Source organism: Toxorhynchites rutilus, chromosome 3, assembly GCF_029784135.1.
Source record: "Toxorhynchites rutilus septentrionalis strain SRP chromosome 3, ASM2978413v1, whole genome shotgun sequence".
Taxonomy (NCBI): Eukaryota; Metazoa; Arthropoda; class Insecta; order Diptera; family Culicidae; genus Toxorhynchites; species Toxorhynchites rutilus.
This window is the reverse complement of record NC_073746.1, coordinates 178,626,237-178,651,187: the sequence shown is the minus strand read 5'-3', so window position 1 is coordinate 178,651,187 and position 24,951 is coordinate 178,626,237. Positions and strand designations below refer to the sequence as shown.

Below are 24,951 nucleotides of genomic sequence, written 5' to 3'. Positions count from 1 at the left end.
CAACGGTGGGCATATCGACAATCGAAAACGGTTCCGGTGAATCAACAAAAGAGGACCGAAAGTTACCAACAACTGTGCGTCCATTTTGGCAGGAAAACCAACAAATATCCAAATCGTGATTCCACGATGTGCACCGTCATAGACAGTTACAGTTCAGTCGATAATAAATTGAAAGAAAAAAAAGTTAAAATTAAGACCTTGATGAATGTCGCCGCCATTGATTACTGTCCCCATGAACGCGGTCATTCTACCTGGCCAAACACAAGCACACCTTCATGTAGCTGATCACGACGATGTCGACGTGAACACGAATGCGCGTGTCGGAAATTCACGTCAATATAACACAACTCAAAGCTGGTTTTATAGGCAGTGATGATGTGTCATGTTTGAGTTCTCTTCCTCGCGATTTCGATTGGCCCTAGCAACAATGAGTTATTTTTCTAAAATCCAGAGAATACAATAACGCATTTGTTTGGGATGACTATTCGATTTTTTTCATCCCATCTGTTTATTTTTATTATTAGGCTCATCTAGCAATTCAGCCGTTACAGAGCCGAATTTATCGTGAACATTTTTCTCATGTTGTATATTACACAGTAGTCATTTAGGCGTGAGAGTATTCCTATTCTATCGATACACAACACATGTCGTACTTTTTCGACGTAAGAATATTTCTATTATTCGAATGTTCACAGTTGGACACAGCGGGACTGTTGATATGAGGCTTCCATTGTTGTGTTTATAAATAGCACCAATTACCGATGCAGCAGATCGATCGTATGTGGAGTGAGAGGCTGGGATCGCCATCACATGATGATTGATGCATGGATTCTAGCTACTGAATAACACACAAAAATGGTCGCTTAGTAGCGGACACGCAACCAATTAGGCTACGAAGACCTAACTATTCGACTTGTCCGAACCCTTCGAATCGTTTATACGACGCATATGCTTCGGTGATGCATTCTGAGCGGTAACAGACCACCTAAAATGCTGGAACTAATTACCAGGCTTGCGAGTTGAAATTGTACTTTTTTCGGTGAAGAAAACACATCATTCTCTGGAGAACCTCAAAATATTTATATTCGTCTGATCCTACAAATGTCATCTTTCGGTAAAATTGTGGATTCACTTACAATTAAACTTTTTCTGTTTCGACAAAAACCATTAGTCGACCCATTCTTTGTCATTCTTTATTCTGCAAGTGCATGTCCCATTGAAGCAAAAAGATAACAATCTGACGGTACCAGGTCGGGAGAATACGACGGTTGTGAAAACGTTTCCCGATTGAGAGTTTTTATTGCGTCCTTCACGGCTTTAGTAGTGTGCACCGGTGCGTTGTCATGCTGTAATCTCACTTTACCGTAAATTCATCATTTGTTGTCGATAGCTATATTCACACATGGAGCATCGTATTTCGGCCGAAACGGTTTGCCTCTAGCAGTGGCCCAGCTTTACCAGGTGAAAGCCATGATTTTCGTGCTTAGGGTTCTCGAAATAGCTCCATTTTCCGTCGCCGGTGAGAATCCGATGCAAAACCGACTTCCATTTGCCTTTTGCTCAATTTGTGTGGCGTTCATTTTCCGAGCTTATGAATCTTTTCTATGGCTTTCAAACGATGTTCAAGATTCCTCCAGGTTTTTTTTTCTAATTCCTATTGTTCATATGCATTCATTCTTGCGCTCACAATCATTAGATGTTAAATTTTTTGAACCTGTAAAGCGTGAATTAGGAAGATACGGTCACCGATTTCCATGAGGACGCCAAAAAGCCGATCATACCCAAAGTAACATTTGTCCATTTTTTTTTAACTTTGACAAGCGATTACTCCTCCCCAAATCTTAATACTGAACTCCAGTTTTCGAAAGTGCGGAATCCACAATTTGGATAAGGAACAACTCCACAGTTCCAGATCGAATTTAGAAAACTCACTTCGGGTCCGATGAAGACAGCCCAATGTGCCGGTGAGAGAAGTGTTGGCTCGGTTAGACCTTGATTACATGTCTCATATATATGTTTTTCGTTAAAACTATCGATCTTCGTGTGTGATTGTCCCCATACCCTCCTTTCGTTCCTATGCGAGTAATTCGTCCCCTTGCTATAAAAAGTAGAATAAGTTGAAACGTAAATACACTATAGATATACGAATAGATTCAAGAATTGAGTGTTCATCAACATTGTTACAATTTCCTTATATCCCATCCTTCTCCTAAAAATATGTCACCCTTCTAAACTCGAGTACACCGCGAGTAATCGGTTTTCCACCTTACTAACCATAGATGTAAGAAAGTTGTTTATATATATAGTTTTAAAATTATATTTAAGAATTCGGCTCCTTTAAACTTAAGTAACTGAGCCTGTAAAAATAAACGAATTAATAAAAAAACCACCTCAGTCGTTTTCTCTTTGACAAGGCCACAAAGACTTCGTTGGTGATTCATTTGAAGAATTCCTAGTTCAACAACTAGAGAATGTAACTGGACACGAGAAACAGGATTAGCGGAAAAAGCATTAGTCCTGACGACATTTAAAAGTGTATCTTAAAGAATTGTAACGTCGCTATTCTGGCCAAGAGAGCAAAAGAAAATGCAATTTGTAGATTAGAGATGATGTTCTATTTTCTCAAAATAATATAATTCTCAAAAAGTTTCTCAAAAGTAAGATAACGATGTTCTAAAACTTGTAATAAAATGAACTGGTATATCTTTAAATATCAATTATCTGGTATTGTTCAGAGAAAAATCACAAAATGGAGCTACATATTGGCCCAATGTCCAAAGAGGCTCATCAGATGCACAAAGATGTCCATTTTACTCCACAAAAAAACTTAAGAGAATAATGTTGCAAAGTATTGATGTTCCACATGGCATTTGAAATAGTAACAACCTAAATATTCAAATATATTGCGGTAATCAGCGTATGGTGGTAAATATTTTATAGCTGAACTTAACTGGAGAAAAAATGTCAAAAGAAGTCGACATTACAAGAATCTGTGAGAGTAGGGAAAATCTTTTAGTCTTAGTTATTGGTATTGGTATTGATATGTTCAAAGCGTGCCTCGCTGCTACGTTAGTTGCTCGTTATGGTCGGCGCAGATTTGGAAGTACAGATGGAACCGATCGGAACGTGCGATTTTTATTTACATAATACTTGACATTTCACAATTATTCAATATATGGTTTCAATAAAATTATGATTCTCTCTATCCCGATAGATGTGAGTATATGCAATCAATTGCAAACATCTTTAAAATCCATCAAGAAATGATCTATTATAAGTGTGATTTTTTTTTATTATTTCGTTCATGTTTTGTTCAGTTCTTCAAAGTTCAATTTTCATATTTTCGTTTTATACTCTATATCTTCCTGTTGAATGTATTTACTGTACTTTATGACCCTTACAGTCCACAATCATGCTTCCCTACATATATAGAATAGACAAAAAGAATACCCGGCGCTACATCTGATAATGAAATGTCGTCTCAGAGTCAATAATGTGTTGTGAACCAGCAATGTCACACATCCAGAGAATATTTTAATCTCTTTTGATTTAGTTTTCTTTAGAGATGAAAAGAGGGCCATGTCGGCAATTAACGATTTCTAACTCTAGCTATTGATCCAAACTATTAGAAGTCTTCACAAAAAATGTTGTTTACATACTTTTAGCATTTTGTTTGTAATTGGACTACTCGTTCAGTTCGTTTTTTGATATTTACAGCAATTCGTACAAGCTCCATCATTTATCTGAAGGTCCTCAAAATTACATAAAATCAGAAATCTGTAGCTCTAATTTGTTTTTTTTTCTTTTCCATATTTCAGGTACGTAATTAAAATATCGTGGATAATTGGAGAAATGGATAATATTCTTTTCGAACGTTGCAATTTTTCCAAAGTTCCTTCTGGAACGTTATTATAGAAATTTATGTGGGAGGAAATATTTGCTTTTCGTTCTTAAGTTGAGTGGTAAGTTTAATCCCATATTTTCCAATGTAGCAAGGAAAGGTAACAAAATATTCCTCTTGCACCACAATTTAAATTATTTTCCCATTTTACTTAAATAAAAAAGACACATTTCATGGGTGAAAAAAATAATCCTTTATCTCGATCAAAACGGCTCCCCATTAGTCTAATAATTCTCGAGTATATTCAAGTTCTAGAATATGTGAGACCACAGTGTAAATCAAAAGAAATTTCTTAGACGATGTATGGGAAGGCAGACAGTGAACGACTGTGATTCCTACGGCTTATCCAACAGAAGCGGTACGAGGAAGAATACATTCACTTGGGAGATGTTATCATGAGCAACGCCGACACAGCCTTTGCTTCTGCCTGGCCAAAACGCAATGCATTGTCATGATATTACAGCTCGTGTGTTCAAACAATAAATGAAGACTTTATTGAACTTCCTAGCATAAATTTTGGGTAGTTTCCATTATAAGTACCAAATTTCAAAAAAATCGGAAAGCGACTGGACGATTAGACGTGGAGTTGCTCCATATACACATTTTTAGTTTGATTAGTCGACAAAATACGCCCTGAAGCAATAGTGTATTTTCCTCGGTAATGCCATATCCGTCTACTGATCAACTACTCACCCGTATAAACGACGAATTTGCATTCTGTAATCTGTTCGACTCAATCCAATCAAGTTGTGGTAACCTTGCCACGCTTCGTGTTACTTTTCTGCGAAGCGAACATGGTAATGGTAATTTTCAGGTCGAACAAACATGCTTTCAAAACAAAAATTATGAATTAAAATTAGCTCTAGCGTCTCATATATGTGTTCTATGTAAAAGATTAACACATTCATGTAACACTGCAAGTGAGGAAAAATTTGAACGAGAATGTGTACAATAACGATTTTATATCTATATATATATAAATGGAGTGATGTCTGTCTGTCTGATTCTTATGGACTCGGAAACTACTGAACCGATCGACCTGAAAATTGGTATGTAGGGGTTTTTGGGGCCGTTTTCGGTTTTAGAGATAGTTTGAGACCCCTCCCCCTCTCTGGCAGCCCCCCCGCCATACGAATGAAACAGAAATTTCAAAATTTCTCGAGAATTAATCAAGCAAATGAAACGAAATTTTCCGTGTGGAGGTTTTAGGGTGCAATAAATGATTCTATGGTGGTTTGATACCCCTACCCCCAAATGAAACACAAATTTTTGCATTACTCTAGAATTAATCAAGCAAATTAAACCAATTGAGGCATATGGAGGTTTTAGGGTGCAATAAGTGAATCTATGGTGGTTAGATACTCCTCCCCCCTCTCTTAAGGGGAGGGGGGTGCTGGTTCTGCCATACAAATGAAACACAAATTTCTGCATTACTCGAGAATTAATCAAGCAAATGAAACCAAACTTGGCATGTAATGTAACGGAGAAACATGTTATTTGCAAGTGATTGAAAAATCTTGAACAAGAATTGTGTCTGAAAATAATCTGACATTATAATGTCGAGTTTTGGTAGAAGTACTAGGAATTTTACAGTAAAAGGTAACTTTAAAGGGTAGATTAGAAGAACAATCAATGAATAATTCTGCGATTGGACCCATGAACAGCGCTTAGTATAAAAAAGTGGATGTGATAACGAAAAATAAATTTTGGGCGGGACGAAGTTTGTCGGGTCAATTTTATGGAAATGCAAGAAAATTTATAGAAAAATAGTTACGTTAGGGACTGTCCACATACCACGTGGACAGAAAAAGCACGGTTTTAGACATCCCCCTCCGTGCACAAGCGTGGACTACATTATACCTCTCCCTCTGTTGTCCACGTGGGCATTCCTCAAGTTTTTGAATAAAAACAAGAAGTGGGTTATATCTGTGATATAACCGCAAGGTAGACGTCGGACTACCGTTGGCTGGGTAATCATTTATTTGAAATTGCATCTGAATCAATTCTAAATGAATGAATGAATGTTTTGGAAGATTGCTGAAAGTTTTCCTTGTTAGTGTGTGGCTTTATGAGTTTAAGTATGGAATTGTTATTAACATAAAATTCAACTCTTTCGAACTTGTTGGTGGTCCCGAAACGAACCGATGGAATTTGAGTGGCCTTGTAAAAGCAACTGAAGATGTTTGATACATGATTCATTTTTGTTTGCGTGAGAATAACACGAGATTTCTCATGATCACTCCATGCGCAGAATAGAAACTTTGGCCGCCACTTCACGGTGAAAACGAATTAAACTCTATATAACCTTGCATAAAATTCATTTTGTTTTGGAATTGGAATTTTTTTAGAAAAATCAGAATTTATCTTCAAATTTCCCGGTTTCACGTATTGTTTCCGCGCTAGAAAGGCTAGAAAATCGCCATTTTACAATGTGGTATGTATATTTTGAAGAATGGTTTGGTATAAGTGTTGTAACTTACATTTTTTTTTCAACTAAATAAACGATGAGTAGCATGTGTTGCGCTAAAAATACTGCAAATCCTTCTTGTATCGGCCCTTACATTATCAATGATATAATCCAACTTAATATGATAACGATTTCATCACCATTATCCACAGTATTCATAACCTGTATGTATTATCAAACTCAAAATATCCGAAGATTATCAATGACTTTGGTCCAATCGCGTGTTGAAATCATCCTAAATATACAAAGCCCTAACTTTCTTACCATATACTGAAGACATTTAATGGTTGAAATAAATCTAGATAGAAATAAAATGAATAATCACGATTGAATCTTGCTTTTCAGTGCGTAGAATAAACAAACATCATCGATTTTGTGGTTCTGAACTCTAATGTAGATGTCGCATGAACTGATTCAGCTTTGCGTAAATTCGTCAATTGGATTGCATCACGGGAACACCAAATCGAATGCGTAAATGCGAATATTCGTTCGCTTGGAACAATTTTTCATGACTGTTCCATGCGAAAGCAGAACAGAAACTGGTGCGAGTAAAAGTACTCACGCCTTGCATGTGTCCGCTGTGGTTTCCCAAACACTAATGCAAGCGAGCAAAAGAAGTCGCAGCTTGCATGTATTCGCTATGACGGTTTCTCCAGGTGCCTAGATTTTGCGTCCGTGTTCGGGAACACATTGTGATCACCAATCATCAATGATCAATGGTGATTTCAATAGATTGCTTTCAAAGCAATTTTTAAGCTATTGAAACGATTTTTTTGACCAATTAGTGACGATAATATAATTCGTTGACATTTTATCTTTCGGATGAAGTGATTATTATTCCGCTCCATTCAGCCGGTAAAGAGATATGAACATGCAAAACCTTGCACTCCAGCGTCACTCTCTCGTTTTCGAAACTTTGAACTTACACCCCGGTACAGAAATGAAAGACGTAGTCCTACGTCAAAACACCAACAAAATTCCATTTGCGGCTCCATTCTACACGCCCGTATGGGGACGTTATTTAAGGTCGTACAGGAAGAGACCCAAACGAGGGAGATCCCGCCGGATTACTGAGATACCAGTGCCGAAACCAGGACTGGTTCTGGCATATATAGCCGAGAACGAGAACGAAGGCAACCTACAAAAACAGCAAGTACAGTGTGTAGTCACCTATAATACTACCCTCACAGCCACCCACAAACGAAAGCCTCAAAATAAATACCATTCTTGAACATCATTTTCGTACTCGAAATTAACTCCCGCAACAAACAGTCCTTGATTATTATCCTCAGCCTCAGCAGGCCTCGCTCGCAGACGGTGGTCAGAAGAACTAGCTTAGAAGCCTATGAGCTTAAGTTAGGGAGACTCGAGTTGAGAAAAACCGTGTGCAGTTAACGATTAGTGGACACTGGTTTTGTCATTGTATGTTCCTACCTATTAAGTGTTCTTAGTTCGTTAGTTTCAGGTCCGGACTAGGTGGTTGATGCATTAAAACATCCCAATCAAGCTCCGGGAGTTGTGATGCCTTGCGTTGCCTGACGGAATACAACACCTCGTCTGTTGGCCGACTCTGGACGTTTCTGGTCAATCGCTAGCTCCAAACTGTCCAGGTGTTGATAGTAGAGATCTGAATTTAGTGTATTGCATTAAAAAAAATTGAAAAAAAATTATTAAAAATAAAAAAAATGGTTATACGTATTTTTCTATTACACTATCGGCACCATTAACACCATTCACAATTTCAGCGGCTTGGCTTGCTTTTTCGCCTTTATAAGAGAAAAAGTGTAAAATGTACCGAATTTTCTCTTTGCTGACTTTCATTGTTAACTTCCTGTAACTCCAAACTGAATGGAACAAAAAAAAAGAAAAACAACCTTTACAATCTAGAGATGAACCAGCCTTCGGCTGAAAATCTCTTTAATAAAAAAAGGAAAAAAAAACTTTACAACGAGCCGAAACATGAAATGTTGCTATCGAAATTACGCGAGATATTGATCACTAAAGCCAGCAATCGAGAGAATAATGGATTACTTTTCCTCAACCAAATATTTAGTCTCAGAACCCGGATGTCGCGACTAGATGTCGACATTGTACATTCTTGATCGTAGATTGCGAAATATTTCTCGTCTAAACATCAATGACTTTCGCTCTTACAGGATGCTATAATGAACCTAGTCAAAACAAAACACCTGCAGTATCATCGTGATCGATGATATCGTTGACCTCAATTCATCAATCAATCAAATATTGTCCGGAAAAATTTGTGCCTATTCTAAGAAAGAAATCAAAAGCATAAGCAATAGACATATACGAGATCTGTTCAAAAAGTATGCGACTTTTGAATTTACGCGGGTTACGTATATTCGATTCTAGATTTTTTTCTGTGTTGCTGTGGCTTTATGTTGGTACGCATATCTCTCACTTATGCTGACCTGTACGGCTATTTTGAATGATCAGTTAATTTTTGACAACTGCTTTTCTTACATGTGTTTTGGTTCATCTTCGATTTTTGTCTATTGCCTGTCTCTAGAGAAATCTCTTCGTAGTACTATGGCTATGGTTATGGAAATGCTTGATGGAATGGGATAAAGTGGACCACTCTATCTATATAAGTATCACGATTTTTGTATACCCATGGATTACTTATATCCGATTTCAGTTGTTGACGTGATCGGGCTTCCGGCACGCTTTGCGTCGTTTACATCTTTTCGACCCTCCGAAAACATTTTTTCGAACTTCGATGAACGTTGATTCGCTCCAAGGTAGGTTCACCAGATGTCACAATCAACACTCGGAATGTGTTCGCGCACTTAATTTTGTTTTCCACACAAAATTTGCTACAGATTCTTTGATCCATTTTTACAATAGGCAAAAATCGAAGATGAACTACAACACGTGTAAGAAAAGCAGTTGTCAAAAATTAACTAAACATTCAACATAGCCGTACTTGTCAGCATAAGTGAGAGACATGAGTACCAACATAATGCCACAAAGAAATCTAGAATCAAATATACGTAACCCGCGTAAATTCGAAAGTCGCGATACTTTTTAGACCGACCTCGTGTACCACATACAATGCTCACATTGACATTCCGCTTTTCCTAAATCCCCCTCGAATTGGAGGTGATTCCCAACACATCATCTTCCTGGAATGTGAAGGGAATTTTCTGGCCGTGAATCTAAACAGCCCTCAAGCGGCGATAAATAATAACTGCTAGGTAAATGACTTAATTGTTTACTGTGGTTAACATTCATTCTATTCTCCTGTCTTGGTAATTCATGTAAATTTTCTAGAATAAATTTGTTTGACATGTGCTCTGGCCTTTTTGAACGAGACTTGGTGCAGGTGATTGTTCAATTCCGGTAGCCGGGCCAATCAGATCGGTTTATCGTTTCTTTTTAGCACAGAGTGCTGTTTATGGTAATTTTAAGAACATTTGAACAATCGCTAATAACTTGTCATAATGTGTGTTAAAGGTGAAAAATAAAACTATTATTGAGAATTATCTGGCTTAATTGGCAAACTTGTTACACTGAAAGTTTTTTTTTTTTTTTTTTTTATTAAATCGTTTATTTTTACAGGCTCAGTTACATAAGTTTAAAGGAGCCAAACTCCTATCTGTATAGTTACAAGTATACATAAACATTTTTTATTAATTCTAATGTTAATGAGGTAGAGAACCGATTACTCGCGGCTTGCTCGAGTTTAGAAGGGTGACATTTTGTTTCAGGAAAAGGATGGGATATAAGGATATGTTGACAATGTTCACACTCACATTCGCACTCACATTCATCATACTCAATTCTTAAGCCTATCTTATATCTAACATGTATTTACATTTCACCTTATTCTATTGTTAGTAAGAAGGGATTTGATTTCTCGCGAAGGAAAAGGAAAAGGAGAATATAAGGATATAAGGACAATCACACACGAAGATCGATAGCTTTTAGGAAGACATATATTTGGGACATGTAATCAAGGTCTAACCGAGCCAACACATCTCTCACCGGCACATTGGGCTGCCTTCCTCTAGCCCGAAGAGAGTTTTCTAAATTCGATCTGGCAACAAGATACTCCTCGCACGACCAAACAACGTGTTCGATGTCGTGGTAACCTTGGCCACAAGCACAGATATTGCCATCGGCAAGATTAAAACGAAAGAGTAGCGCGTCTAACGAACAGGGATTGGACATGAGTCGAGAGAAGGTGCGAATAAAGTCCCGACTCAAGTCCAGACTTTTGAACCATGGTTTGAGGCTAACCTTAGGGATAATCGAGTGAAGCCACCGACCCAATTCATCTTCGTTCCACTTACGTTGCCAGTTAGCGATGGTATTTTTACGGACTGAAGAATAAAATTCATTGAAAGCGATTTGACGCTGATAAATATCGCCTTCAATTGCACCTACCTTTGCCAATGAGTCAGCCCTCTCATTACCCGGAATTGAGCAATGTGAAGGGACCCAGACAAAGGTAATGACATAACAGCGTCTGGTTAAAGCACTCAAATTTTCTCGTATTCTCTCAAGGAAGTACGGCGAGTGCTTTTCCGGCCTCACTGAACGGATAACTTCGACAGAGCTAAGACTATCCGTTACAATGTAATAGTGTTCAACAGGTCGTGAGGCGACGCTGTCCAGCGCCCAATGTATTGCTGCCAATTCAGCAATATACACAGAGCAAGGATTCTGAAGACTGTGGGAGGTGCTAAAAATTTCGTTGAACACTCCAAATCCTGTGGACTCATTCATAGAGGACCCATCAGTAAAGTACATATTATCACAATTGACACGCCCATACTTTGCATTGAAGATCGTAGGAACAATCCCCGATCGGTGATAATCTGGAATTCCATGGATTTTCTCCTTCATGAACAGATCAAAATGTACAGAGGAATTGATGTAGTCAGGAAAACAAACACGGTTGGGAATATACGAAGAAGGATCAACCTGCATGGAGATGAATTCATGATATGAGCTCATAAATCCTGAATGAAAATTTAGCTCGATAAGCTGCTCAAAATTTCCGATCACCGATGGGTTCATAACCTTACACCGGATGAGGAACCGAAGAGATAATAAATTGAAGCGATCTTTTAGTGGGATTACGCCTGCCAAAACCTCGAGACTCATGGTATGCGTTGAGGGCATACATCCCAACGCAATACGGAGACAAAGATACTGAATTCGCTCGAGTTTAATGAGATGTGTTTTGGCAGCTGATTGAAAACAGAAACTGCCATACTCCATCACTGAGAGAATAGTTGTTCGATACAACATTATAAGATCTTCGGGATGGGCTCCCCACCAGGTGCCGGTAATTGTACGGAGAAAGTTTATTCTTTGTTGGCATTTTTTACTCAGATACCTAATATGGGTCCCCCAAGTACATTTGGAGTCGAACCAGACCCCAAGATACTTGAATGACATAGCATGAGTGATCGGTTTACCCAAAAGTTGAAGCTTTGGTTTTGCTGGTCTATGCTTCCTAGAAAAAACCACCATCTCTGTTTTCTCCGTGGAGAATTCGATCCCTAGCCCAATGGCCCAGGTTGAAAAATTGTTCAAAGTATCTTGTAAGGGTCCTTGCAGGTCGGATTCGTTTGATCCTACGACAGACACCACTCCGTCATCTGCAAGTTGTCTTAGGCTGCAATTTTGTGTAAGGCAATTGTCAATGTCGCTTACGTAGAAGTTGTATGGTGATGGAAATGGTGATGGAAATTTTGATTGGCAAGTGATCACTACCGTTGGGGTCCTGGATTACATTCCACTTGCAATCTAACGATAGTGAATTCGAGCAAAGCGAGAGGTCAAGAGCACTTGGGTTAGCAGGAGGTTTAGGAACACGTGTTGTTTCCCCAGTATTCAAAACGGTCATATTGAAGCTGTTACAAAGGTCATATATCATCGATGAACGATTGTCGTCGTACTGTTCCCCCCAGGCAGTTCCGTGAGAGTTGAAGTCTCCCAAGATCAATCGTGGCTCAGGAAGGAGTGAGCACATGTCAACAAGTTGCTTGCGGCTAACCGCAGCTCTCGGAGGCCAATACAAGCTGACAATACAAAGGTCTTTGCCTCTGATGTTTGCATGACAAGCAACAGCTTCGATCCCCCCAATAGGTGGAAGGTCAATTCTAAAAAATGAGTGGCACTTATTGATCCCCAATAGCACCCCTCCGTATCTGTCAACACGGTCCAAGCGTATAATATTAAAATCGTGGAAAGAGATATCATCTCGCGAAGAAAGCCAAGTTTCGGACAGAGCAAAAACGTCACAATTGAAGTTATGAATTAAAAATTTGAATGTATCCAATTTAGGGATAAGACTACGACAATTCCACTGTAAAACAGTGATATCTCCGACCTCTCTATTTGAATTAGACATCAAGAGAGATAATCATTGCAAGGAGGGGCCATGTTTGCATCAATTGTTGCAAAATTGTCTTTAATACTGGAAGCATTGAAATGACAATGGTTCTGATGGAGTCGGAAACATTAAAACACTTGAAGATTTGGTCCAAAAGGTCAGACAACTTTATAAATCCCGATTGGGGAGTTGAGCTGGACGGAAAAATAGGGACATTTGGGGTTTTTGATGTCCCCTCGAGTGCTGGGTCGTTCGAAGGTGAACTATTCCCACGGAAGCCAGGAGGAACCTGATTTTGCTTGTCCGCTGCACTCGATTTTTTAGGCATGCTAACAGGAGGTATAACCGGAGGGGCTTGTCCTTGAACTTTGGGAGCGGTCACATTTTTGCGCCGGGGATTCCCTTGGAAAATGAACGGTGTGCCCCCGTTAGCTGTGTCCGCTTCCATTTCGTCAACGGGCAACGTGGCGAAGACATTTTGTGTGATGATTGGTTGTTGTTGTTGGGCCAGTGGAGAAGCGCCCTTTAAAATATCCGCAAAAGTGCGTTTCGAGCGTTCCTTCAAAGAGCGCTTCTGTTTCTCCCAGCGACTCTTGTAAGTTTCACAAACTGAGAGCTCGTGTGGGGATCCCCCGCAATATGGACATTTATGCTCAGTCGCACTGCAGGATTTCCCCTCATGTTGCTCTCCGCAAGTGGCACAGCGCTCCTTGTTGGCACAATAATCTGAAGTGTGACCAACTGACTTGCATTTTTGGCAAGTCATGGGCTTTGGCACGAAGAGTCGCACAGGCAGTCTTAATTTGCCCACCATGACGTAGTCAGGGAGAGCGGAACCAGCAAAAGCTACTCGAAACGAGTCTGACGGCGTGAATTTAGTTTTTCCCTTTTCTTGGGATACTTTCCCTAGTTGGCGGCTGTCCAAAATTTTAACGCCCACCAACGGGAGTCTTTTAAATTTACCAACTCCTTCCTTTATCATTTCACACGTCAGACCCGTTTCAGTTATCACCCCCGAGATTTCTACGTCATGGGACGGCACGTAGACACGATACTCTAGGGAGAACCTCTCGTCGATCACAACTGCATTTGCGTGTTTGCGATCACTCACGACAACACGCAGTTTGTTCGGTCTAACCTTAGAGATTTCGACCACGGAGGAATAATATCTTGCCAGATCTTTCGAAACCTGAATGACATTGATGGATTTTCCGTTCGGTTTGGGCCGGAAAAAAACAACCCATGGGCCAGCTCCAGGTGAATCTTCTGGATAGACCTTGACACGAGGAGAGGAAGCAACTGAGGGGGAGGTCGAGGTCGATTGTTGAGCGGGAGCGGGATCAGTAGGGCTGGGAGGCAAGTTCGGGAGTTGAGCGGAAACGGGAGCGGGAGAATGAGGGGGTGAAGAGGAAAGGTTTGCAAATTTTCTTGAGGGAGGCTTGTTGAGGTGAGTTAACTCTTCCTGTGAAGAGACATCTTCTGAGGGGGGAACGCGTTTAAGCGACTTCCCAGCACCCGTAGCTGGGGAGGGGGAGACAGTGGATTCGATATCCATGTCAACGCTTTCTTCCCCTTCTGCCATTTAAAATGGCAGATGTACACTTTCTTATAATTTTTGCAATTTTTTTTTAATAATTAACCTTAACCTAATAACCTTAACCTATTAATTTCAGTATACTTATCATGCACACCAGTGCGGATTATTTATAACAGTGCTGCGTGTTGATCGTTCGGTACAGCTGAACCCGTGTATCGCACCACGCGGTGATGATGTCGAAGACGGTGCTACGGCGATAACACACCAGCACTCAGCGCTCGCGTGCAGGGTTTCTTCCTCTCGCTTGTTGTGTCTGCTTCAATTAATTCACAGGGAATCCCGTTAGTGTCCAACACTCACTTCACCAGCCACGAAAATAACGGTATCACTTCAACGATGGACGATAACGATATAAAACCGTCCGGCGGCTTCCAAAGTCGCGTGTGAAGTGATATACCAATTTGAAGTCACATGAAATACCACGTATGCATAAAAATTAGATTCTAGTCACATAGATGTCGTCCAGTCGCATAGGAATATTGAACGAAAACTGTACACTGAAAGTTCCCAACTGATCAAAATACACTCGACAAAAAAATACAGAGCGACGGAGTGCGAGGTCGAAATTTTAAAGTAATTTTTGAAAGTTTTTGAACATTCTGCGAACACACTTTTTTCTTGGCTTGTAGACATAGTGTATAAAAATTTCGAGAAAAAATGAAAATTATATACGTTCTGTTTTATTTAATTTTTGTAGATACAATTTTGTACCGAATTTATTGTATTTTTTATAAACTGCCTTTCATATTGCGGTGCGCTCAGTATTCATAGAATTATTCGTCATGTTAGGATGTTATAAATGAATTCCGGAATTTCGATCGTTATCACACTACACTGCGTTTCACAACTATAGAACCACTCATTTTTTCGGAGTTTCCAGAGATATGTAAGAAGTCGGTTGTATTGAAGTATATAGTGTAGGATATAATGACTATCTTCATTTATAAAACTGTCTGTTTGAACTTTATTGTTACGTTCAGGCGCGAAACATACAAAAAACTAAAATGCTGTATTTAAAGGATTGTTTCGATTAATTGTAATCAATGTGAATTATTTATAAAGAAGAGAATCAGCGGGAGCTGGAACTATTAGATTCCTTCTTCCATAGATAATTAACAATTATATGCTCGACTTGATGCTCGAAAATGAATAAGATATGTTTGTCTCTAGCAGACATGAGTTCGTTTGCGCTCGAGGATTCGAACTATTGTGACTGAATAAAATCTACACAGAAATTCGTCATTTTGATGTAATAGGAGTACTGGTAAGTTTCTTCGGTTTTTTTTTCAAAAATTAATCTGCAAAAATGGTTACAAATTTAATATTCAAAATATTGCCCATCGCTAGTCACTACTTTTTCCCATCTTTCTGGTAATTCACGGACACCTTTGCGGAAATAATCGGCCGGTTTGTCGGCTCACCGCGAATCGATCCAATTTTTGACTTCATCGAAATCGGAGAAGTGCTGGTCAACCAGGCCATGTGGCATCGATCGAAAAAGGTAGTAATCGGTCGGAGCAATGTCTGAAGAATATGGCGGGTGGGATAGGACCTCCCATTTCAGCGTTTTCAAGTATGTTTTGACTGGTTTCGCGACATGCGGCCGAACATTGTGGTGCTGCAAAATAACTTTATCGTGTCTTTGCTCGTATTGTGACGGTTTTTCCTCCAGTGCACTGCTCAAACGCATCAATTGTCGTCGGTAGAGGTCCCCCGTAATGGTTTCATTCGGTTTTAGCAGCTAATAGTACACACATCCAGCTGGTCTCATCAAATAGACAGCTTAACCTTCTGGCCGTGAATATTCCGCGCAGCCGTCGGTGTTGATACATGGCCCGGGTATCCATACGTTGCCCGACGTATAAGATTGTCGTAATGGACCCACTTTTCATCGCCAGTAAGGATTCGATGCAAAAAAAATTACAGGAGGTTGTGTTCAAGACACGACTGCATTGTTGACGTAGAACTACGCTGTAGTTTAATTCAAGTTGCTTGTTTATAACTGCGGATATTATTTTATAATGCTACGAAAATTTTGAAATAGTCATTCTACCAGTTTGGTCGCCCCACACAATTGTGTAGCTCAAAACATTAATGCAATGGCATCAGTTTGATGCAACGATTGCAATGCTAGATACATCAGCGAGTGAGTAATTTGGTCGCGTCCACAGCTCAGTCCGAAACGAAAACATGTGATGGCGCAAAAAAGGAAGAACAAGCGATGTTCATTGTTTCTTATCTAGAACGATACTGAAAGTTTGCCTTTCCTTCCTTTCCTTGTTGAATTAAAGACTTCAAACTTCTTCAGTTCATTCGTCTCTAGCCTTCAAAAAAAACCCTTGGAAAACTCTACTCTTTCCTAATATTACTCCTTCACCGCCATTGCCTTGAGAAACCTATTCGATCCCTCGTCCTCTTACCCAGCAACGGTGTTGTCCAGTCGGTGTCCTCACGAAGAATGAAGTTTACCTCAGCAAGATCCACTATTTATACTCTAGTCAAATATTCCCCTTCGTTCTTCTTCTTTTTTTTTTGTTCACGGAGATTTTACATCTTACGATTTCCCCTTCGTTGCTCGTCGATAAGTTGCTCGTTATTGACAGCTCTGTTCGAGAAAGTACACATATGGACTGAACAAATGTATGAGGAAATGGGAATGCTTCAAATTTACATCAATTTAAACCATACACAGACTATGGGATTGTAATATATAGCATATCAAACAAATCTTAGGGAATTTCCGATTCGTTTAGTATGTAAGTTGCCAGAATCCGTTTACGGCAAAAATAGTTATTAACGTTATCTTTATTTCACAAAAACGTGACCTGTTTTTTGATTTGGCACCCTTAATGAAAGACGTAGTTCTACGTCAAAGTCCTTTCTTTTATGCCGTTGGAGCAGTTGTTCACACGTGAAAAACTGGCGTTCGACATCTCGTGGCTTCAATTCATACGTCACCCAATGTCCTATCTTTCGGATCATTCCCATTGCTTTTAATCGATCGGATACGGTTTGCTGAGCTACTCCAAGTGTATCTGCAAGTGACACTTCAACAGTGTCAGAAGCAAGAATCTCCCTGCGCCGATGATGTGTAATGACAAGGACGGCAACCTGCAGATGGTTACAGCCAGGTGGAAGGAGCACTTTCAGGCACTATTGAACGGTGAGGAGCAAGATGAGCAAAACAGGAACAAGATGAGGATTGTGAATGACTAACAAGCTGTGGATCCACCAACACAGAAGTAGGTTAAAAAGGCGATAAGTGAGCAGAAAAACGGCAAGGCCGCTGAGAAGAATAGTATCCCGGCCGAACTTCTAAAAGCGGGAAGCGAGCGGCTGTACGATGCGATACACCAGATCATCTTGAGGATCTGGGCGGCTAGACAAATGCCGAACGACTGGTTGGAAGGCCTCATATGCCCAATCTACAAAAAGAGCCATCGACTCGATTGTAGCAACTATCGGGGCATTACGTTACTCAACTCCGCATACAAAGCACTCTCCCGTATCCTGTTCTTCAGATTGAGACCGCTAATGGAATCCTTCGTCGGCGAATACCAGGCTGGCTTTCGATAGGAACGTTACACGACGCATCAAATGTTCACCCTGCGACAGATCCTCAACAAGTTCCGGGAGTATAACTTGCAGACTCACCATCTGTTTGTAGATTTTAAGGTGGCGTACGAATCAGTGAAAAGAAACGAGCTGTGGCAGATTAAGCTGGGACACGGTTTTCCGACGAAACTAATTCGGCTGAGTCGTATGACACTGGAAGGATGAAGCAGAAGATGCACTCTCCATTTTTACTGTTCACCATAGCCTTTGAAGGACCAGTACGAAGAGCAAACGCACAAAGAAGCGGTACGATCATCGCGAAATCGCCCATGCTCCTTGGTTTTGCGGACGACATTGATATCATTGGTATCGATCGTAGGGTCGTGGAGGAGGCCTTCAGGCCTTTTAAGAGGGAAGCGGCGAGGTTTGGACTTATCACCAACTCTGCCAAAACAAAGTACATGGTAGCTGGCAGAGAACGTGAAGGTTCCGGTGGTGTTGGTACTGAAGTGGAGATTGGTGGGGAACGATTTGGAGTGGTTGATGAATTCGTTTATCTTGGTACGCTTGTGACTTGTGACAACGATATGAGCCATGAATTGAAACGACGAGTTGCAGCTGCGAACAGGGTCCCGTAGTTTGCAAACTGACACAAAACTAGCACTGTATAGGACACTGATCCTCCCGGTAGCCCTTTACGGACATGAAGCATGGACGCTGAAGGAAGCTGACCGACGAGTGTTTGGAGTTTTTGAGTGTAAAGTTCTGCGATCGATACTTGACGGTAAATTGGAAGATGGAGTGTGGCGCAGACGCATGAATCACGAGTTGTACCAGGTATGCAAACATGCTGATATAGTGAAGGCAATACAGCGTGGCATGCTGCAGTGGGCTGGACATGTAACCAGAATGCTTGACGAGAGAGCCGCAAAAACTATCTTCAGCAGAGAACCAGGAAGAGACCGTCGACTTCGTGGTAGGCCTCGCACTCGGTAGATGTGCGCGGTGGAAGAGGATGCACGATCTGCTGGTGTACGAGGTGACTGGAGAACGGCTGCCCAAGACAGACAAAGCTGGACATCTCTAATGCGTTAGGCCCTAGACCAGGGTTGCCATAATAAAATCTGTGTTTTTGGTCTCAAAAAATCTTTTCATCTGTGTTTTTTCTCAGAAAATCTGTATCGATTCTGTATCAACCTTTTGCACCTATTTTTAAAACATAAACTTAAGAATATTGTAAATATTTATCAGAAGTACTGTCAGTCATGGAGTATGGTTCGTTTTGTTTCCGTTCTGCTGCTAAAACCCACATTATTAAACTGGAGAGGATATAGTATCGTTGCTTGCGTTTAGCCTTAGGGTGCATGCAATCAACACACAACATGAGCCTTGAAGTCTTGGCAGGTGTTTTACCATTGCAGGTTAGGTTTTGGGAACTATCCTATCGCTTCTTAATCCGAAGCGAAATCATGAACCCATTAGTAATTGAGAATTGTAAGAAGCTTCTCGAATTGAACCAACGGTCGAGATCCATGGATCTGTACTCTCATTACATTTCTCAAGAAATAAAACCTTCTGCAGACATCTTCAACAATGTTAGCTTTCCGAACTTTTGCAGATCTTCCGTTGATTTCGACCTTTCTATGAAGGACTCCCTTGGCCGAGTGGTTAGCGTCATAACTAACATGCCGGGTGTTCGGGTTCGATTCCCGTTCTGGTCGGGGGAATTTTTCGTCAAAGAAATTTCCTCCGTGCAAGTCGGTGATCACGCGTATTCTAGAGCTCGCCACTCAGAATGCATTCAAGGCGTGTTATTTGGCATAGAAATCTCAACTAAGTACAAATAAAAATGACGCAAGTAATACTACGTTGAGACGGCGAAGTTCCTCTAGGAACGTTAGTGCCATTGAAGAAGAAGAAGAAGAAGAAGATGAAGGACGAAACTCAAGACATTTCAGATCATCTTCGATAATCGTTAATCCCTAATATTTTCGCTTCAAAATATAACCATATCAATTCTTCAAGAATGTTTTTCACTGATGGTTCAAGAATCAACGGATCCACTGGTTTTGGTATCTTTAATGAACATTACACTAGAGTTCCATAAACTTGAAAACCCTTGTTCAGTATATGTTGTCGAACTGGCTGCAATATATCATGCAATTAAGTGCTTACCAGTGATAAGGTGGTAAGCACTTAATTGCATGATATATTGCATGATATTATTTTCTCGAATAGTCTTAGCAGTATACAAGCCATTCAGGCTTGAAACAACAGACGAAAGCATAATATTTTCGTATCAAAATTTGGAATGCATTGAATTTTCTTGTTGATAAAAGTTTTCGAATCACTTTCATTTGGATTCCTTCCCATTGCTCTATTCCTGGTAATGAAAAAGCAGATACACTCGCAAATATGGGTAGTCTGCAGGGCACAGTTTTTGAAAGACAAATAGCGTATCGGGAATTCTCCTCCATTTCCCGACAGCAGTCACTCACCAGTTGGCAAAACCAATGGAACAGAGATGAGCTTGGGATATGGCTATACCCTATCATACCCAAAGTTTCAACGAAGGCCTGGTTTAAAGGGTTAGATCTTGACAGAAATTTTGTTAGAACTATGTCCAGATTGATGTCCAATCATTCCGCGCTAAATGCACATCTCTTCCGCATAGGTCTTGCTACTAACAATTTATGCAATTGTGGTCAATCATGACATCGAACACGTTGTTTGGTCATGTAATGAATTTTACAATGAAAGAATTAAACTGGTTGCCGATTTAGAGGCTCAAAGAGTGCACTCACGCATGCCAGTTCGCGATATCTTAGCTATTCGTGACCCTAATTTTATGTTCCCCATATATGTCTGCCTAAGAAGCGCTAATGTTATTATTTAGGTCGCATCTCCTACTCCCACTGTCCATTCTCCCTTCCTTTCCTATTACACAAGCAGAACTTAGTACCCGTTAAGATCATTACATTACAAGATCATTACAGAAGCTATTAACATAACAAGGAGGCACTCCTACCAGAGGATACCGTTGCTACATCAACTGGCGATGTAGTTGTTACGACCCACCAGACACTGAATAATACCGACGAGGCAACGAAGGAATAAATTATATTTGTTTTTATATTGCACTGTAGTTTTAGCTAATTAGACTTAAGTTAATTTTTATGTAGTTATTATATACTCAAATAGTTTTAAAATGTATTTCTTGATGGTGACTCTCTATCCACTTGAGCCTAATTAAATAAATAAAGGGGAAAAAACCAATTACTAATATTGGACCGTTAATTTGAAAAATCTGTAAATCTGTATGAAAACCAAAAAAAATCTGTATCTACAGATTCTTGGTTTCAAAAAGTCTGAAAAATCTGTATAAATACAGATTATTCTGTAGATATGGTAACCCTGCCCTAGACCGGTGAACGGCCCGCGGCCAACAAAATAAAGTAAGTATTTAAAGACAAGTTACGTTATGATTCTAACTCTGAAAATAAGCAGCCTAACAACTTGTATATACGCTATATCAGGTGTAAATAGCTAAAATGCGGGGCAGTTAGAAATTGTCTCAAAATAGCGTACCATTAATCGGGGATTGTAAAATTTGAGCATCCCGCGTTTTATAAATCTATATAAATAAAAATGATTTAGTGTCCGTTCCTCACGATTTAACTCAAGAACGGAGCAACGGATTTGAACAGTCAGTATCAGGATTGAAGTATCTCAGCCCGCTTCAGGTGTATATGTCAAGAAGGAAATTATACACTGCGAATATGGATCGGGCACAGAAAAATTATTTTCGGGGAACGTCAGTGTTCGAAATTATTTAAATCAGAAGAGCAGTTGTGGGCGGGGCGGGTCAGCTAGTACTAAATATTTCCTCTATATTATTATTTCCATTTTCTATTCAGATACCAAATAGCTGAAAAACGAAATCTTCGACGTTTACTGTCAGCTGAGATATTTGTGTAAAGAATTCACTTTTCTGAAGCCGAATATTTTTTTAAATAGTAATTGAAATTTTAAAAAATCGTTTATATGATAACATAATCAATGTGCATCTAATCAAGTTAGACCAATTTTTGACCGTTCCACCCCTCAACAAGATTGCAAATGCAAAATAGAATCTAAACTATCAAACTATATCTAACTGTTCACACATTCCATCAACTACTCTCAAAAGCATCAACCCACTAGTATTAATTTGAAGTTGTTACTCTTTTCGATGCTCATACGCACGACCAATTAAACTAAAATCAACGCTAGTTTATTCCTTACTCCATGCAAATGTGTACAAAATGCCACTTCTCTGCATCAGTACTGCGATACCCACCGAACCTGCATACAAAACATAGCCCACCGTATATAATTAACGCTAAATTGCCGACGATTAATTATTCAGACTCGGATACTTGCTAGTAAATACACCTGTCGAGTAGAAAAATCACACGTCCAGATGGAAGGATAATTTACGCGCTTTACTTTTCAAAGGCGCACATTTCTCGCCTCAAACTATAATTTAGTCACTTCACACTACGCACGAGGTAAAAGCTCCCGCAGGGGATTCTCACATTAGCTTTCGCACCTGAAAAGCCGTTCCGCTGCTGGCCATTGCTGTCAGCTGCTTCAACCACGAACTCGCGGAAAAGTGGTGTGTATATGTTTCTCCGAAACATGATGACGCCCCCTTGAGAGGGTTGTGATTTTACGGCACACAACCGATTACCGCCGGATAAAATCAATTTTATGCATCTGTTTTTTTTGTTTGTCGTCAATTGGCGATTGATATGTCCATACATCCCGGAGCGAATGGTGACAATGCGGAGAAAAATTGCCATAGATAAACTGTCAATGTCGATCAATGGCACATTGCAATCAACGTTCTGTAGTTGAACGGGTTAATGATGTGGACACATATTGGTTATAAAAAAATCATATTTTTGCCTTACAGAGGGTTGAAACGAATTTGTAATATCTGGGAGAAACGATTACCTGTAGTACACTCTTTCAAAGAGCATGGCTCTGTAGTTTAACATTAAAAATGAAAAGATAATATATTTTGATTGAAATTGACCACTTCAGATTAAATTGACTGTCTTGTTTCCGCCTTATTTTCGGCTCTATTTCTAGTTGTTCGTTTGGCAAAGCCGCTTGCGTTAACTTCAACAAAAACAGTCTGGATTATTTTTATGATTCAAAATCATTGCTATTGTGAAGTTCGCAGTCTGTTAGTTGGAACCTGCCTGTACACAATAAAACATAAGCTTCACAGCTGAATACAATTTCCCTGTACATTCATTTGCATATAGTCACCTCAAAGTCTGAAACCAATTATTACAACGAATAACAACAAGATATTTCTCTTTTTCTACCCTATTCAGGTTGCAGGTTCTCACCATCATAGAGCCCAACCTTCCCTCGCCATGAAGGGTTGGTTCGATGCATTTCGAGACGACGGGGCACCCACCCTTTACTCGTTCTCGAACCGAACACCGGTCACCGGCGATGTCTCGATTGTGGCCGTCTGTGTTATGTTCGCCACTATCTATCTGGCTTTTCTGGTCATCTTTCCCGGTGTACGAAAGCAGGTAGGTCAATTAAGAAGTCATCAAATTGCAAGCACTTCGCTCATTAGGCCATTTCATTTCAAAAGAGCCACGCGCCGCATATTCAAATATCTCGGCATCGATCTTCGATTGAGAGTTTAGTGAAAAAAAAAATTGAACACGGCTAACCGCCCATTGCAAAACGACCGCCCTAACGAACCGAAGTACACGGTTTGTTATGTGGACCAACCATACATTGGCACAATTGCCGTTCACGAGTACACCAGGGTTGTATGCCCCATAAAACAGCGTTCAGTACTAATAGGTTACCAATCAAACGATTGTAATTACAGCCATTACAAGCCTCTCCTCACCAAGATATATAGCCCAACATTGCGCACTGTCAGAGCGCAATATGATTTGGCACGGCGCTGAATTTACGTTCCAAGATTTACAGTCCGAACGTAGTGTAAAGCTAGAGGAAGAGGTGTTGTCGTTGGGAATATCTAATTCAACTTTAAGATCTTAACATACGATCGTATTTGTGTAATATGAAGAAACAAACTCCAAATCCAACACATTTCCCAAAACTAGACCAAAGATATGGTCATGCATCGCACCAAATTGCCGCGATTTAATCAGGCCCTTGCGCTGTTCAGGAACTGCCAAATTATTGCCAATTATGATTCGTCATTCAAATTGGGCGTTTAGATCCCAATTCTCTTCTGTGGAATTTTATAATTTGTCATTGAACTTTGTTGAATTTCCCTCGACCAATTTTTGCGCCCTTTTGAATGGCTGTCTCGAAATTATGCTTATGGCACAGGTCAATTAAATTTCTAGTCACTTAAATTCCGGAATCATAAAATCAGCTATATCTCTTTAGGATTTCGATGAATGAAAAAAATGGAAGCGTCAAAGTAAATTTTATTTCAAATATTAAGAAAAAATTACTTATCCACGAAATAAAGAAAAAATTGTTCCGATATGGATTACACGAAACTGTATTGGACAACGGAGTGTCCAACCATGAACGGCATAGAAGAGCCATTTTACTTCGCTATCTCGACATTTCTGCTGTATCACCCTACTCAAATGAGAGATGTAGAACTCTAGATTGATAATTTGAAATGCAGTATTATATTATAACGTAATCAAAATTAAGAAATAAAGTAAATAAAGTAAAAATTTAAGTAAAATCTTCATAAGATTGTTTCCCACAATTGCCCAATATTTCTCGATTGAGCGGAATTGGCTGTATTTTCGACATAGGACTACGTCTTTCATTTCTATACTGTGGTGTAAGTTCAAGGTTTCGAAAAACGAAAGCGTTACGCCGGAGATCGAGAGTTTGAGCGTTAATAGCTCCTAAACAACTGAACGAAATGGTATGATAAACACTTCATTCGAAAGATAAAATGTCTACGCGTTCTATGTCTGTTACTTTTGATCCAAAAACTTGTTTCAATAGTCTTGAAATTGCTCTCTAAACAGGCTACTGAAATCACA

The 24,951-nt window shown here is 39.8% G+C and overlaps 1 protein-coding gene across 5 annotated transcripts in view; it reads left to right on the top strand.

Moving 5' to 3' along the window:
• LOC129775399 (dual oxidase maturation factor 1) overlaps window positions 1–24,951 on the top strand; it is a 217,456-nt gene that overhangs the window by 112,172 nt on the left and 80,333 nt on the right. For all 5 annotated transcript variants that reach the window (XM_055780113.1, XM_055780112.1, XM_055780115.1 and 2 more), the window contains one exon: window positions 23,278–23,484. In XM_055780113.1, the coding sequence (XP_055636088.1) occupies window positions 23,320–23,484 (165 nt within the window). In that variant the 5' untranslated portion in view covers window positions 23,278–23,319. The remainder of the gene's footprint in view (window positions 1–23,277; window positions 23,485–24,951) is intronic.